Below are 16,685 nucleotides of genomic sequence, written 5' to 3'. Positions count from 1 at the left end.
TCTTCTCAGACCCACAAGGTTTACAAAGGTTTACAAAGTAGCAGAAGTATATATAATTTAAAATAACCTCCTCTGGGAAACCAAAATGATGCAATGTCCAAGATTACTGTGCCAGATGTGTGTGGTATTTTATAATAATAATAATAATAATAATACATATTGGGGGCACAGTGGCTTAGTGGTTAGCACGTTTGCCTTGTACTCCGGTTTCCTCCCACAGTCCAAAGGCATGCGTTGTAGGCTGATTGGCAAATTGTCCTGAGTGGGTGGGCAATTGTACCCTGTGATGGATTGGCACTGTGTCCAGGGTGTCCCCTGCTTGTGCCCCAAGTCCCCTAGGATAGGCTACAGGCTTGGTGTGACCCTGTGTAGGATAAGCAGTTCAGAAAATGGATGGATGGATGGATAATTCATATTTATCATAAATACTGGATATACTCAGTACAATGAAACACTGATACCTTAAAATGTTGTCATGTGTGGTAATTAGCAAATGTGCACAATAATTTCAATGTTTATATGATGTACATATGATCAATAGTTCTGAAAGTCCAAAAGGTTATGTAGTTTCCATCACAATATAATTTTCCAGAGAAAAGTCCATTAATAGTGGTTTGGGCTGAAACATGGTAAATTGGGGTTTGCAAAAGATACTTTTATGTTTAAGCCCTTGCAACACTGCCAAGAGTGCTCAGTGTCAGACATCCCCTCTACAGCCTATGGAAGTATTCTGACCCTTTTAATGCAAACTCCCAAATGGCTTCCTACTGATTATACAGAGCACTACATAGGGTGTAGATGGCATTATTTTAGATCCTATTAGATGACTTCAGGCTTAAAAATGATGATTTCACTGATTTCACGTTTTATGAACACAGAAAACTGTATGATTACTAAATCTAGCTCATGTAGTTGCTTTTGTGAGTCTTTGAATTAATTTTAAAAAAATTTAAATGTGTGCATTGTCTAAAGAAAAGTGACACGATTTGAAGAAGCATGTTACAAGCTTAGGTGAAATTCATAACTAGTATATCTATGTGTCTGTGAAGTTTCATTAAACGAGAGAACGTTACTTGGCTTTTACAGTTCACTGTCCCTTGCGTTTATTTTGAAACGCTCAGGCGCGGTTTGATGACGTCATCGCAGCTAGACGGTGCCTCAGTTCCTCGGTTTTTCATTGTTGTCAATGTTTAAACAAGCAAAACAAAACAAACAAACAAAAAAAACAACAACAACAAAAAAAAACGAACCTTAGAGTTCGTCACTTCGGAATGGAGTATCAGTGTCCCGTAGCCACATAATAACCTAAACCGCGCGTGTCTTACTACATTGTGCGCGAGAAAACAAAACGTGAAAAGGGCCTCTCCAGGCTTCCGTACCTTTCTAACAGCTAATCAGTGACTCATTGATCATGGTTTAGAGTCTCAAGTCTCTCAATGCTGCTATAGTAATAAAATTCTCAGGTGTTTTTGAAGAACCGATTTAACCCGTTTCTAATTATCACGATTAGTAAATCCGGTTTTTTCTTGGATTTGTTAAGTTTCGCACGGGATCTGTTCAGTGCTTTGAACCAGTTTGTTTTTAATCATGTTTCACCGGCCGGTGCTTAAAAACAGACGGACTCTTCTGGAGCGGGCAGAAAAATTCATTTCTGATGTGTACTTCACCGACTGCAATCTCAGGGGAAGGTGTGCTGAACTGTTATGTCTGGTTTTGGTTTGTTTTGGCTGCTGTGCTGTAACATTCAGCATGTTTCTGAATGACAGCAGTCTGTGGTCACATACAATGTCACATTTATGGATTATAAAATATATAAAATGAACATATACTTTTCAAATAAATAAGATAAAATAAGTTCTCTAGAGATTTTTTTGTAATAAATTCACAACAATGTTATTAATGATCCTCTTTGAGGGACTCTGCCTTTCTGATAACTCCTGTGAGTTTATACATTTACAGCAGTCACACCAGTAAAACTTTCTTACTTTCCTTTCAGACTTTATGGAGAAACCTGTCCGCTTGAGTCTCTCTCAGTGTTTCAGACTGCAAAACGTATCCCATACTCAGAGGCAGTTCAGCAAAACTTTGAGCCTTGCAAAGTTGGTGATGCATTTGGACCCACGTAAGGTTGCCCTGAACTTAAGTTTTTTTATGTGGCACCAAAATGAGAGAACCTTTAAAATGGTACTCATTATTATGGCAGGTGGTGGACTTGCTGGTTCAAAGTTGTCCTAAAAATTCCAGATGAATGGAAAGGGAAGGAGGTTCATCTGAGATGGGAGAGTGATGGAGAGGGAATGGTATGGCGAGACCAAGAACCAGTCCAGGTATAAGATTTTGGAATAACCATGACTAGCAATAGGAGTAGTCGTTACTCTGTCTAATTTTTTTTTTTTCCCAACATACAACTTTTGTTAGGGTTTGACCAAAGAAGGTGAAAAGACGAGTTACATCCTGACTGAGTGCCTGAAACAGAATGAACCCCACAGGTTAGTTATAATCCTATTCCCAGATTCTTTAATGAGGATTTTGGAGAGAGCAGACTGTTGAACGGCCAGCCTGCAACACCACCCTCCCTAGCCCCACCCATTTGTCTCACCTTGCATCTACCAGCCTAGATCACTAATGTCAGGCCTGATATCATGTTTTTTTTCCCCTCTTGCCCTCATCAGTCTGATTTTTCATGAATGTGTTACAGCATGACCCTGTATGTGGAATTAGCGTGTAATGGATTGTTTGGGGCTGGACAGGGTTCCATGATAGCTGCCCCTGACCCGAACAGGAAGTACACTCTTCATAAGGCTGAGCTTGTTGTTTTTAATCAAGATGTGCAGGAGCTTCTCACTGACTTTGAGATGCTTGTGGACATTGTTAAGGTAATTTATTGTTCAAATGTCATGTCATATTGACTGGATAACAATTCAAATATTTTAATTGAATTTAAAAAAAGCATTTGGCTTATATTCTTCCTCCTTTTTTTACTTCAACTCAGGTGCTAGGTGAAGGACACCAGCGTGGATATCAGGCTTTGTTTACAGCGAATGAGATGGTAAATCTGTGTGACCCAGCCAATCCCAGCTCTTTCTCTTCAGCCCGTAACCTGGCTCAAAAGTTCTTCAACCAGAGGAATGGACAAAGCCAACACATTGTGCATGCTATGGGCCACTGTCACATTGACACAGGTTTTAAACTTTACTTCATCATACCTTAATAAGTGGTGATTCTGGGTAGAGAAGAGGACTGCAGTTCACATTTGATGCTGCTGATGTTTTCTTTTCCCAGCCTGGCTGTGGCCATATGAAGAGACCATCAGAAAATGTGCACGCAGCTGGGTCACAGCAGTCCGCTTAATGGAGAAGAACCCACAGTTTATCTTTACTTGCTCCCAGGTAATTAAATATCTCCTCTGCTTCACAACTTATTACATAACATACTGTGTATATAGCACATCTAAATATGCAGTATACATACTCTTAGTAAAAAATTTCTTAATTATTCTTTGTATAAACTCCCCTTATACAAAAATACTTATATCCACCAATAGCAGCTCCTTACTGTACAAAGTCAGGAGATTGCACACATGGACAAAATTAATTAGCATCAGATCAGACCCAAGAGGCCCAGCACCAAAGACAATCCAGTTTTATGGTAAATTATATTTGTCCACATGTGTAACCTACTGACATTGTACTATAAGGCACTGCTGTTGGCAGATGTATCAGTTTTTTTTGTCAGTGGAGCTAGACTTTCTAAAGGGGTTCTGTTTTGAACATTTCTGTAAGAGAAATCCTCTGCTGTAGAGTTCTTTAAGGTTCCCTCAGAGGGACGGACTAAAGCTGAAGAACCCATTAGTCTGTGTTTTTTCATTCAGGCACAGCAGTTTCTGTGGGTGAAGAACTGGTATCCAGGCCTGTTCTCCCAGATCCAGCACTTTGTGCAGAAAGGACAGTTTATTCCAGTTGGAGGCACATGGGTGGAGATGGTGATCTTTTAACTTTATTCAGTTTGGAAAGCACAAAAGTGTTAATAAAATGCCAAAAAAATGCTAAACATGTCCTGCAAAAAAGAAAAAAAAAGCAACAACACGGATGTTTGGAAAGGAAATGGGATTCTTCTGAGGTAGAAGTGATAAGACTTCTACAGCTAAATTTAGCAGCATTCAAACTTATCCTTTGTTAAGAAAAACAATAAAACATGACAGGGTATGCTGTTGGCAGAAAATGATAAACAAAGAGGCGCCACAATGGTAAGCACATTTACTGTTTGTTGTGCATAAAAGTCCCTGTGTAAGTTAGTATAGAACTGATAACGCATTAGAACGAGTGCATTAATATAAACCTGTGATTTGCATTATGGTTGGCACAACTGTCAGAGCCACTGTGCTACAGAAAATTAGTCAGCGTCATCTGACAAATTAGGTTCAAGAATTCAACAGAGCTGTGGTATAATGGTTTTTCTCAAAATAAGAGACTGATGTTGCTTAAAATAGAACATGATGCAGTGTTTTTTTAATCAGGATGGCAATTTGCCTTCTGGAGAGTCTATGGTCAGGCAGTTTTTAGAAGGACAGAACTTCTTTAAAGCAGAACTTGGACAATACTGCAAAGAGGTAAGTTTAGAACAACAAATTGTGAAGCCGCTTTTTTCATTATAAGAGAATATTAGTTGCCATTTTATATCATGGCATCATGGCTTTGTCTTACAGACACTTTCATGTTGAATCCCTACTGCTATCTGTTTGAAAACTCTGAGGGAGCTATCTTCATCTCTCTGTATTTTTATTACCCCACAGTTCTGGTTACCTGATACATTTGGCTACTCTGCACAGCTGCCTCAGATAATGCAAGGCTGTGGTATCTCCCGCTTTCTCACTCAGAAGTTAAGCTGGAATCTTATCAACACGTTTCCAGTAAGAATCGGAAGTGTTCATACACTAGATGGCCAAACGTTTTTTGGACACCTGAACTTCACACCCCTATGTGTTTTTTTTTTTTTTTAACAGCCCATTCCAGATTTATTCCCTTCTTTGCTGTTATAATAACCTCCACTCTTCTGGGAAGGCTTTCCACTAGATTTTAGTACATGGCTGTGGGGATTTGCACATTCAGTCACAAGAGCATTAGTAGGCCGAGGAGCAGTCGGCATTCCAGTTCCTTCCAATGGTGTTCAGTGGGGTTGAGGTCAGGGTTCTGTACAGGCCACTTGAGTTCTTCCACTCCAACCTTGGCAAACCGTGTCTTCATGGACCTCAGTTTGCGCACAGGGGTGTTGTCATGCTGGAACAGGTTTGAGCCTTTTAGTTCCAGTGAAGGAAATTTGTAATGCTACAGCATACAAAGACATCCTGTACAGTTGTGTGCTTCCAACTTTGTGGCAACAGTTTGGGAAAAGCTCACATATGGTTGTGATGGTCAGCTGTCCACAAATCTATGACCATATAGTGTATTTTAGCAGTTATGTTACCTGTAAACAATGGCACAATTAACTTCACTTTTGATCATAATGCTGATAAATAATTAAACTCCCTTTCTATCAGCACAGCACTTTCTTTTGGGAGGGCATTGATGGATCCCAAGTGTTAACGCACTTCCCTCCTGGGAACTCCTATGAGATGAAGGGTAAAGTTGAGGATGTGAGTGAACGCTTACCATAAAACCATTGATACTATAAAGCAACTCCCTCTTGTGGTCAGTGTGATTTATTTTTCTCACTGTATTCCACAGCTAATCAACACCATCAGGAACAACAAAGACAAGGGGCGGGCAAATCACAGTGCAGTGCTGTTTGGTTTTGGCGATGGAGGTGGAGGACCTACCCAGGTCATGCTGGACCGCTTACAGCGTGTACAGGATACAGATAGTCTACCCAGGTCACTTTGTGCTCCATGAGTTTGAGTGAAAAACAAGACATCCTGTTTCGTCTAGCCTAGTCATAACAGAATGACAAAACTGACATGATTCATATAACACTATAACATATTAATATAACACTGAGCACTGCAAGTCTTGCTCTGATTAAAAATAAAATAGCTGAATGTTTGATTCATCAGGGTTCAAATGTCCAGTCCAGATCGTCTCTTCGCTGAACTACAGGCTGACTCTGGGCTCCTGTGTACCTGGTCTGGTGAGCTCTTCCTTGAGCTGCACAATGGCACTTATACTACTCAGGCAAAGGTATGTGGCTGTCTATCAGAAGAACACTAATGATCATTTTACTTCCCAGGCAGATGCTTGCTCTGTTCCTCAAGACCTAATCTGACCACAGTGCATGTTTGTCCCACAGATAAAGCTGGGGAATCGTCAATGTGAGGCCCTACTGCATGATATTGAGGTGGCCAGCTGCCTGGCACTGTGTAAAAGCTCAGGTTTCTCATACCCATCAAAAGAGCTTCAAAAATTATGGAGGTAAAGCCTTGACAGAAGAGTTTGAGTGACCTGGACTCATTCAGTTACTGGACTTATTGTCTTCTGATTTGCTTGTAGGCTTCTCCTGCTCAACCAATTTCATGATGTCATTCCTGGCAGTTGCATTGAGATGGTGGTAGAAGATGCATTACAATATTATGATGGTAAACTTCGACCCTTGTATAAGCTACTGTATAATCTATTATTGTACACTATTATTTTCTATAAATGGTATGCCCATTTTAACACTGCTAAAAAGATCAATGTGACTATTGGTTAATTTGTTAATGCAACCAAAATCAGCAAAGTGTTTTTTTTTTTTCTTCCCAAGAAATTCAAAAGACTGGCTCCAGACTCCTGCTTTCTGCCTGCGATGCGCTAAGATCTAGTCCCCATCTTGGAGCAGGTTCCGGGACAGCAGTTCTCAATACACTCTCTTGGGAGCGCACTGAAGTCATAGAACTGCCAGAAGAGGGCACTCAGAGAAAGCTAGGTACTCAAACCCGTGGTGTTTTCAACTTCTTTAGGGTGTTTTCACCTGTTTTAAGTAATGTTCAGGCATTTGATTTAGCCAACCTTTGTCACGTTCTTCTTCTTCTTTACTGACTTTTACCTTTCTTCCTGCTGTGCTAATGGTTTAAAGCGGTCACCATAACATGTGCCAGGCTTCTGTCACACATGAGTCCTTTAAACAAAAGACATCTTTTTTTTACACTATAATAATCACTATAGACCCAAATTGTCCATTCACTTAGAATGACAGGAGGCAGGGCTGAATAATGAAGCTTATCTGCTCTGCACCGCTTTTCCCCAGTCTTGGTGAAAGCCCCCAGTGTGGGAGTAGCTCCAGTCATAGAGTCTGCTGAGCCTGCATCTGTAGTCACTGTAACAGTGCAGGTAATGTGCTCTGTAATACATTTTTCATTACAGAAATTTGTTTACACCTACACACCATTGTTTTGATGCATGGCTCTCTCAATTACAGCCTGATGGTACTGTCAGAATGGAGAATAGTCTTTTGAAGGCTGTCTTGGACAAAATGGGTCGTTTGGTGTCCTTGCTTCATATGCAGACAAACAGGTGAGGCCAAACCAAGTAGACTCTCTCTGATAGGAGCAACTGTATAGAAATAATTTTCTACCAAAAAAAAAAAAAAAAAAGATTTTAAAGCATTGACGTATTATGTACATCATAGAGAGGCCATTTCCGAGGGCTGTTTTGGAAATCAGTTTGTGGTTTTTGATGACATTCCTTTATACTGGGATGCATGGGATGTGATGGACTACCATCTTCAGACCAGGTAATTTTAAGCACATATCATCCCATCAGATCTTATTAGTAGTGAAAGATCTAACAGAGTTGTTAACACATTTGCACAGTCTGCTGTGTGCCCTGTAATGTGTAGGTCACACACATTCTGTTTGCAGGAAGCCTGTAGTGGATGTGGCACGGCCTGCAAAAGTGCTGAGCTCTGGAGGGCTGCGAGGAAGTGTGACCTTCTCCCTGTGCATCAGCGGGAGGAGCAGCATCATACAGGAAGTCATACTGGATGCCAACTGTCCTTACATCAAGTTCAGCACAGAGGTGAAGAGAGCAGAACTCTTCATAATTATTTATTGCAAATCTTTCCATCCATCACGCCCATGCTTAGTGGTGAGAAATGTTTTTCAGGTGGATTGGGCAGAGGCACATAAGTTCCTCAAGGTGGAGTTTCCTGTGCAGGTTCGCAGTTCGAATGCCACCTATGAGATTCAGTTTGGTCACCTGCAGAGACCTACACACAGAAACACATCCTGGGACTGGGCTCGCTTTGAGGTGCTGAGTACACAATTGTTGTTATAATGTGTAACAGCCATTAAGCACATAGATAATATTTTCAAAACTGTTAACATATTCCATACATGATTTTTCTTTCATTCATACCTCTAGGTGTGGGGCCATAAATGGGCTGATCTCTCAGAACATGGCTTTGGCGTGGCTCTTCTGAATGACTGCAAATATGGCCACTCTGTTCACCAGAATATCATGACCTTATCATTGTAAGTTTGCTCACTTTATGAGGCTTATGTCTTGTTAAGAAACTCATTTAAATCTCCTCTTTCCCCTCAGACTGCGAGCACCGAAAGCACCTGATGCCAATGCAGATATGGGGCATCATCAGTTCACATACGCAATCATGCCACACGAAGGTGGGCCCATACAAATTCACTAATCAATATTAAAAATGAATCTCCAACCACAGTCATAACCCTCATGACACTCTGGCATTTCAGGCTCTTTTCAGGATGCATCAGTCATCCAACATGCCTACAACCTCAACTTTCCGCTTCGTCTGATTCCTGACGTCAACATCGTCAATCCTTGGAGGGCGTTCAGCATTAGCTCAGCAGCTGTCATCCTGGAAGTTATCAAACAGGTAGCCAGGCGTGTTTGTCTGAATCGTTTCCCTCCTGTTCTATCAGTGCTGAGTCTACTATCCTTTTCCGCAGGCTGAGGGAAGGAAGAATGTCCTTGTTGTCCGTCTGTATGAGTCTTACGGAAGCAGTGTCGCTGCAGTTCTGTCTACCTCCCTCCCAGTGCGAGAGGCTTGGCAGTAAGTTTGTGTACATGGGTATAATTCCAGCATCGTATTCACAAAAAAAATCTTGAAATCTAAAAGCTGCTATTAACTATTGCAATCTGTATGTCCAAGAGGCATTCACATAATATTTTAGCACTAAACGCCAGTCATAAATAAATAACTACCTAGGCATAAACAATTGTTTGAAAGATTTTATGGCAAACTTTTAAAAATGTACACTATATTACCAAAAGTATTCGGTCACCTACCTTGACTCACATATGAACTTAAGTGCCATCCCATTCCTAACCCATAGGGTTCAATATGATGTTGGTCCACCTTTTGCAGCTATTACAGCTTCAACTCTTCTGGGAAGGCTGTCCACAAGGTTGAGGAGTGTGTTTATAGGAATTTTTGACCATTCTTCCAAAAGCGCATTGGTGAGGTCAGGCACTGATGTTGGTCGAGAAGGCCTGGCTCTCAGTCTCCGCTCTAATTCATCCCAAAGGTGTTCTATCAGGTTCAGGTCAGGACTCTGTGCAGGCCAGTCAAGTTCATCCACACCAGACTCTGTCATCCATGTCTTTATGGACCTTGCTTTGTGCACTCGTGCACAGTCATGTTGGAAGAGGAAGGGGCCCGCTCCAAACTGTTCTCCTGGCAACCTCCAAACCCAGACTCGTCCATCAGATTGCCAGATGGAAAAGCGTGATTCATCACTCCAGAGAACGCGTCTCCACTGCTCTAGAGTCCAGTGGCGGCGTACTTTACACCACTGCATCCGACGCTTTGCATTGCACTTGGTGATGTGTGGCTTGGATGCAGCTGCTCGGCCATGGAAACCCATTCCATGAAGCTCTCTGCGTACTGTACTTGGGCTAATCTGAAGGTCACATGAAGTTTGGAGCTCTGTAGCAACTGACTGTGAAGAAAGTCGACGACCTCTTTGCACTATGCGCTTCAGCATCCGCTGACCCCTCTCCGTCAGTTTACGTGGCCTACCACTTCGTGGCTGAGTTGCTGTTGTTCCCAAACTCTTCCATTTTGTTATGATAAAGCTGACAGTTGACTGTGGAATATTTAGGAGCGAGGAAATTTCACGACTGGATTTGTTGCACAGGTGGCATCCTATGACAGTTCCACGCTGGAATTCACTGAGCTCCTGAGAGCGGCCCATTCTTTCACAAATGTTTGTAAAAACAGTCTGCATGCCTAAGTGCTTGATTTTATACACCTGTGGCCAGGCCATTTGGATGGGTGACCGAATACTTTTGGTAATATAGTGTATCATCTCAATCTCAAGGATTTTGCAGTGATTTGGATGCACTTGCCTCATTTACTAAAATAAGAGTAAGGTTCCAACTCTACTACAAGTACATCTGTGATTTTCAAATCCTTTTACACAACAAAAGGAAATGCCCTCTGTAGAATATGCATTGTTTAACAATTTATTTTTTCTCCCTTACCAGCTACAAAGCTGTATTACTCTAGAACAGGGGTTATCAAACATCTTACAGTAAGGGACCCCTTTAACTTTAAAAACAACAACAAAAAACATTATTTAAATGATATTTTAGCTATTTATTGGAGCCTTTTCACCCATCGAACCCATTTTTATTAAAAGTATCATTAGATTTCAGTTAACATTTTTATAGGCATAACAACTTTGATAATGGTAGGTTATGATTTCCCCGACTGTAGTAAATGATTTTTAAGGAAGCAAGGGACCCCCTGGATATACTTCGCAGACCCCTGGTTTTTCCGAACCCCACTTTAAGAACCCTGGGTCTAGAGTAGTCTGTTAATTAAGTATGTTGTTTAATCAGTACTGTTTAATAATTTCAAGTAAATACTCCTGTCTTCTAATTTACCATGTGCCAGGTTTAGAGTTAGCCACACAAGCATTATGATTTTTGCATTAGTGATATGTTGTTTTTAATGTGGCAACATAAAATTGCATTCTTGTCTTAAGAATTTAGTCCTTAGAAGATCTTATTAGCAATTTCTTATATAGGTTGTAATGACAAAATATGGCCCCCTGGTTTTTATTTTACTGCAACTAAAAGTTTTCTCCTCTTTTTAACCAGTTGTGACCTGCTGGAGCGGCCTGGGTGTCCTGCTGCAGTCACCGACAATGAGATTTCCCTCACTTTTAAACCGTTTCAGATCATCTCACTCCTGTTGCATCTACACTGAGCTAAACCCATCAGCACATAAGCCTTGATATTTACATATTTCATGCAAATAACTTTTTTTAATTTTATGATTTTCTTGTAATTTCTTGAAAGTTTATGTAACTTAGTAATAAAGTCATCTTTTTGAGTTATTGATATTTTGTGGTTGTTTTTAGCATCAGTTGTCAGGTTCACAAAAATACACTGCAAGTCAAAAGATTTTATATACAGTCATGTGAAAAAATTAGGACACCCCATTATTCAGTTCTTTTTTAAGAAATGTCAACATGTCAATTTCTGATCTTGTTTTAATTTGTACCTGTAGATAGAACTGATGTAAACATGTACACAACAAAAAATCACATCACTTTGTTTTCACTTATTAAACAAAAGAAATCAACAAAAATGAGTATTTCAACTGAGGAAAAAGTTAGGACACCCTATACCCTAATAGCTACTGTTTCTCCCTTTGGCTGAAGTAACATCAATGAGGTGTTTCTTGTAGCCATCTACCAGTTTCTGAGATCGACTGGAAGAAAGTTTCCCCCACTCCTCAATGCAGAATTCTTTCAGCTATGTGATGTTTGAGGCGTTTCTTGCATGCACAGTCCGTTTCAAATCACCCCACAGGATCTCAGTAGGATTTAGATCTGGGCTTTGACTTGGCCATTCCAGAACTCTGCATTTTTTACTTTTCAGCCAGTCCTTGGTGGATTTACTGGTATGTTTTCGGTCATTGTCATGTTGCAAGGTCCAGATTATAAAAAAAAATACACAAACACTTCTCAGCTCACATATACCTATTTCTTTCTTCAATCTAGAAAAATTAAGAATGAATTAAAAATGTTAACACAGGGTCTTCAGTGTATCACACCATCATGGAACAATCATTAACAATAACAGTCATGCCAGACAGAGGACAGAAACTTATATATAATATATTTATTTTTCAGATAAATGTGTTACAAATATAAAATGGTGATTATTCCAAGCAATAGCTGATGTGAACCAGATGTGCATGGCTAGATTTGCTTATTAACTGCCCCTCTACAGCTTAGTATTTACATACATACAGACAGTTGCCTCTTGATCCAGCAGTCATGAAATTATTATTTTTTTTTTTTACAAACTGCCCTTAAGCAGTTCTACTGCTCTTCCTGCGAGGTCTGCTGGTGGCCTTAGATTTAGTGTTAGCTTTCCGTACACTTGGGCTTCCTGTACTCTTAGCTCTGGTTTGCCTTAGACCTGAAAAGAACCAGTGATTTAATTACAAATAGTGGTGTGACCAAGCTAAAACGTATGACAAATAAAATGGTGGCAGTCACCTGTTGCGCTACTCTTTCTGCGTGTATTTGGTCTTCTGCTGTCATCAGCTGCTTCTGCTTCTAGTCCACTCTTGCTGGCTTTCTGCCGTCTGGTGCCACTCTGTTTCTTAGGCTCATCCTTCTCCCTTTTTCCAGCCCCTGGTTCCTTCTTTACAAGCTTTTCCTGTGAAATGCTTTTAGTTTGCTTTTCTGTTTCACCTTCATTAGATACAGTGTATATGTGCACTATTATTACTATTTCAGTTGATAAACATGGCTGGATCTCACCTTCTTTGTATCTGTATAGTCATCTTTCTTTATTTTTCTCTTTGCCTTGGGAGATTTGGAAGCTAAAATCCAACAGCCTTAATTATAGCAATGATTTGTCATGAACTACATCAATTTATGAATAAGCAAGCTTATTCATTAAATTACAGCTTAAACATCTTAAATTACCTTTAGGGGCCATTGGACCAGGAGCACCCTGAAAAGCATGCAAACAAAAAAAATATATTTATGAGATCTATTTAGCTGTTCAGCTGTGTTTATTTTATGAGCATTTTTGATTTCCTTACTTTAAACCACATAGTTCTTCCATTGTGGTCTCTTACTGAATTCATCCCATCAACGCTGTAACACTGCAGCCAGGAAACAAATTCTGTGTAATCTCCCTTCCCTGGGTCATATCCTTTTCCACCTAAATAATTTAAAAATAAACTGGCAGTAATTCCCAGATATCATTATCGATTTAGCATAGTTTCTATGTTAACAAGCCCTTTGTCCTTGCATAGAGAAGAAATATGCCATTTTTATCTGTATGTATAGCCACTGTCCCAAAGACCCCAATCTTTTCTTGGACTGAGGTTTAATATGAATTTTAAGAAAGCTTCCTATATGTGAGGCGGTCTCTGTGGTTCAATTTGATTTTTTTCTGCCAATAATATATTTTGATACCTCCAATTTAAGAAAACATAAATATATTATACCAAAGCAACCTGTGAATGTTTATATTGAGGTTAGTCTATGTCTAATGCCTTGTTAGTGAAGTATGCTTTTCTCTCAATTTGACCAAGCTTTTGAAAAATGACATTTCCTAGTGAAACTGACATATGCTTAATCAATTGAGTTTGTGATAAGATACTGACTGTCCAAATGTCTGTAATGCAACTGCACTGTCACATCATCATCAAAACAGAGAAGAGCAGGAGACAAAGTTTTAAAAATGCTTAAATGACCTAATAAAAAGACAGTAATAACAAGGAATTTAATCAAATGTACACAACAGAACAGACTAAATTAATCAGTGATCATTTCCCCAGCGATGTTAGCGTTATCAGTCACGTAAATAGAGAATGATGAGACGAGTTGTCTTTTACCACAGGTGATGAGACAGAGACGTGGATGATGCTGATCATCAAAGTGATCCTTCATTTCCCATTGTAAACATATTATTCTTTAAAATTAGGCAGTAATGTTTTTCCATAAATCTGTTGTAAATGTAGAGGTAGGTGGGGCACCCTTCAGTGGACTTGGAATGAAATCTTAAAGTACTACTTTCCCCCTTTTCCCTTTTTGAGTGGGTAAATAGACTTTATCAAACTGTATTTTTGTCTCAAATTTATTCTTATGTATGTATAGCACTTTAGGCAATTATTGTTGTTTTAAATGGACTTTATAAATAAAACTTACTTAATTACTAAGATTCTAAAATTTGACTTTGAGGTGTAAAAGTTTGTCCATGTGAATGGTTTTACCAGACTGCCACACATACTGTATACTTAATTATACAACATTCATAGATGGAATTTTTACCCAGATTAATCACTTCAAGTGGTACCGTGTGACAGAGAGAGAGGAGGTCTGGATTCTCAGTTTTCTCATCCACATCTGTTTTCTGGACATGAAAAAGAACAAAGCTATTATTGTAACTTGATGTATGACTGATTCATAACCAAGACCTTTATCAGCATCACCTCTGCCGCCTCTGTGCTGGGCTCCTCTTTAACGTTCATTGTTTCTTCATGTTTTAGTTTGAGTCCCTCTAACACAGCTCTCGCCTTCACAAAGGGAGGGATCTTTAATCTGAAATGACAGGCAAAAATGACACTGTGTTCTCTTCAACAGATTGCATGTCATCATATTCTGGTGAGTCAAGGGAAAAAAGAGGACAATGCAGGCATGCAATATTCAAGCTCAGCATCTAAGCTCTGAAAAACATCAAAGCTTTTTCTACTGGAAGAAATTCAGTATTTGGGGTACAGATTTCAGTGCATTTTTGGATCTTTACTAGGTAGCAAAATCAGAAATAACCTGTACAGAATCTCTGCTCGGAGGTAGTTGCCAATCCCGTTGAAGTATTTCTGATTTAAGAGAGCCTCACAGACTGGCCTGTCGAATGCCTTGTCTGACAAATTGGACAGAACATTCTCCCTGAAAAATAAAGAAAAAGAATACACTAGAGGCAAAGATAGTCTCAAACTTTATCACTTTGTTTATGGGTTTATTTTTAAAGACCCATGAAATGGTTTGAGGGCTGTGATTTGATTCTGTATGTTGACGTATTTCCTTTTGAAACTTTTTTTTCAACTATGGATGATTTCTGAATGCTGCCAGGCTTGTTGTCGAGCTTAACCCACGCCTGTCGACTTCAATGAAGACAGTATCCTAGATGATGAGAGGCGATGTGTTTTTGGAGTTATCAGACCTGTCTGAATGGTGATAATACTGTACGATATTATTTACTCTGATAGAAACATTGAATCACACCATCAATCAGTCTGAGGTAGAAAGACATTCTGGCATTGAAAAGGGGTGGGACTTATACGTCCTAGAGCGCATTTAATTGGATGAAAACAAGACTAGTACAGAATGAGTCACCGAAAAAATGTTAACTGTTTTCCCAGAAGTGACATAGTATAAAATTAAACTGAGAATATCTACAAAACTTTTTTGTATTTTTTTCCCCCCTTAGATTTACTGTCATATTGTTGTTCATAACACTTTCACCCAGATTTGTGGGACACTTTATTAGTTACCAGTAGATTAAGTGAGCAGCCCGCACCTGAAGCTCTTATACTCAGACATGACACAGGGGCCTCGGTCTTTTTGCCAGCTTCCATTAGGCTGCCAGCTGCCAAACCTGCGCGTATCGACGAAGCTCAGCACTCTCTGAGGAACCTCTTTGGTGTAAAAGCGCAGATGGGCATGTTTAGGGAGTTCTGCTAACGTAGTGAAGCGGAAATAACCTGACATCCCGAACCGGAAGACCACATCCATAGGCGCGTGGTTCAGTTCTGGTTTGCCTTTACTCCGTGTGTCAGGTTTGACTGGAGTGAGTGTGAGCCGCACTTCTTTTCCTCTGGATGTGGCGCTGATTCGGTACGCATCGCTGGCAAACGGCACCTCGGCTTCTTTACTCACCTCAGACTTCTCCACAGCGCCGGAGAAAATCAGCCCAGCACATGCTGTGTTCACAAACACACTGGCCAGGTGCAGCTCAGGGCCCTCGGGCATGGCGCTGTGGACGCTGTGCAGATAAACTGGATGCTAGTAGCGTACTCAGAAGAGGCCAAGAAACTCCAAAGAAACGGCAGGTGGAGTTTGGCTTTAAGGGCAGTTCCTTAACTCGTAATATAATGGTATAAAAAGATTCAAGATTCGATCCAAGTTGTTGCACAATGGTACAGTTTCTGTAATAGCTGTAGTCGGTATGAAGGAGCAGAAAGTTTTGTTTAGTGGCACGCTACTGTACTTTACTCACGCTGTTGTCCAAAACACCGCCATGTTTACAGAGCGGAAACTGTGGATTGATGGGAGGTGTAGTTCTTGCGCTCGACTCCACAGGCTCGTGTATCAGCAGTCAGACTCTGCCTGAGGCGATTGTTCCACAAGGCTGAGCTGGGGAAGCTAACGTGAAGTTACTCTCAGTTTAGTTCATCTGAAGTTGATCATTTTCCTCTAACATCACGCCGCGAAGTGATTTATTCCTCTTCTCCCATAGCGGTTTGCAAAGCATTACAATTTTTTTATTTATTATGAAACATCATGCTTTTTAACCATGTATAGTTAAATCTAATGTTAGTTCCTGGTATATCACTTACGTTATAGAAACTGTAAACAGTCATCCCATCAAGAGATCCTCTCTCTCTCTCTCTATCTGTTTCAAAATGTGGTTTGTCATGTCACTGAGGAATCACAAACCACATGCCCTTAATACCTCATGGGGGAAAAATTGAAATGAGAA

The 16,685-nt window shown here is 40.1% G+C and overlaps 2 protein-coding genes across 3 annotated transcripts; one reads left to right on the top strand and one right to left on the bottom strand.

Annotated features, from left to right (window-relative positions):
* The first annotated feature begins 1,361 nt into the window (after positions 1-1,361).
* On the top strand, positions 1,362-11,294 carry man2c1 (mannosidase, alpha, class 2C, member 1). 2 transcript variants are annotated; one of them, XM_053236771.1, is made up of 26 exons: positions 1,362-1,688; positions 1,997-2,122; positions 2,245-2,327; positions 2,419-2,489; positions 2,699-2,876; positions 2,993-3,182; positions 3,283-3,389; positions 3,872-3,982; positions 4,517-4,609; positions 4,793-4,909; positions 5,537-5,632; positions 5,724-5,869; positions 6,050-6,173; positions 6,283-6,404; positions 6,483-6,568; positions 6,736-6,897; positions 7,219-7,301; positions 7,390-7,484; positions 7,600-7,704; positions 7,832-7,988; positions 8,076-8,219; positions 8,334-8,443; positions 8,514-8,593; positions 8,678-8,820; positions 8,894-8,997; positions 11,052-11,294. In XM_053236771.1, exons 1-26 carry the CDS (start codon positions 1,655-1,657, stop codon positions 11,158-11,160), a joined length of 2,976 nt encoding a protein of 991 aa, XP_053092746.1. In that variant the 5' UTR covers positions 1,362-1,654; the 3' UTR covers positions 11,161-11,294. The 2 variants fall into 2 exon arrangements, with proteins under 2 accessions (XP_053092746.1, XP_026775865.1); XM_026920064.3 differs by having other exon boundaries at positions 2,204-2,327.
* A 134-nt stretch (positions 11,295-11,428) lies between these two features.
* Positions 11,429-16,296, bottom strand: neil1 (nei-like DNA glycosylase 1). The gene is made up of 9 exons (XM_026919794.3): positions 15,504-16,296; positions 14,753-14,872; positions 14,416-14,524; positions 14,255-14,336; positions 13,018-13,139; positions 12,899-12,926; positions 12,731-12,792; positions 12,464-12,626; positions 11,429-12,383 (listed from the first exon to the last, which is right to left on the bottom strand). The coding sequence occupies exons 1-9, from the start codon at positions 15,953-15,955 to the stop codon at positions 12,274-12,276; spliced, it is 1,248 nt and encodes a 415-aa protein (XP_026775595.3). The 5' UTR covers positions 15,956-16,296; the 3' UTR covers positions 11,429-12,273.
* Positions 16,297-16,685: the final 389 nt, after the last annotated feature.

This window comes from Pangasianodon hypophthalmus, chromosome 9 (assembly GCF_027358585.1).
Source record: "Pangasianodon hypophthalmus isolate fPanHyp1 chromosome 9, fPanHyp1.pri, whole genome shotgun sequence".
In the NCBI taxonomy this organism is placed as follows: domain Eukaryota; kingdom Metazoa; phylum Chordata; class Actinopteri; order Siluriformes; family Pangasiidae; genus Pangasianodon; species Pangasianodon hypophthalmus.
Note: the sequence above shows the minus strand (reverse complement) of the source record. Positions and strands in the feature narration are given on the sequence as shown.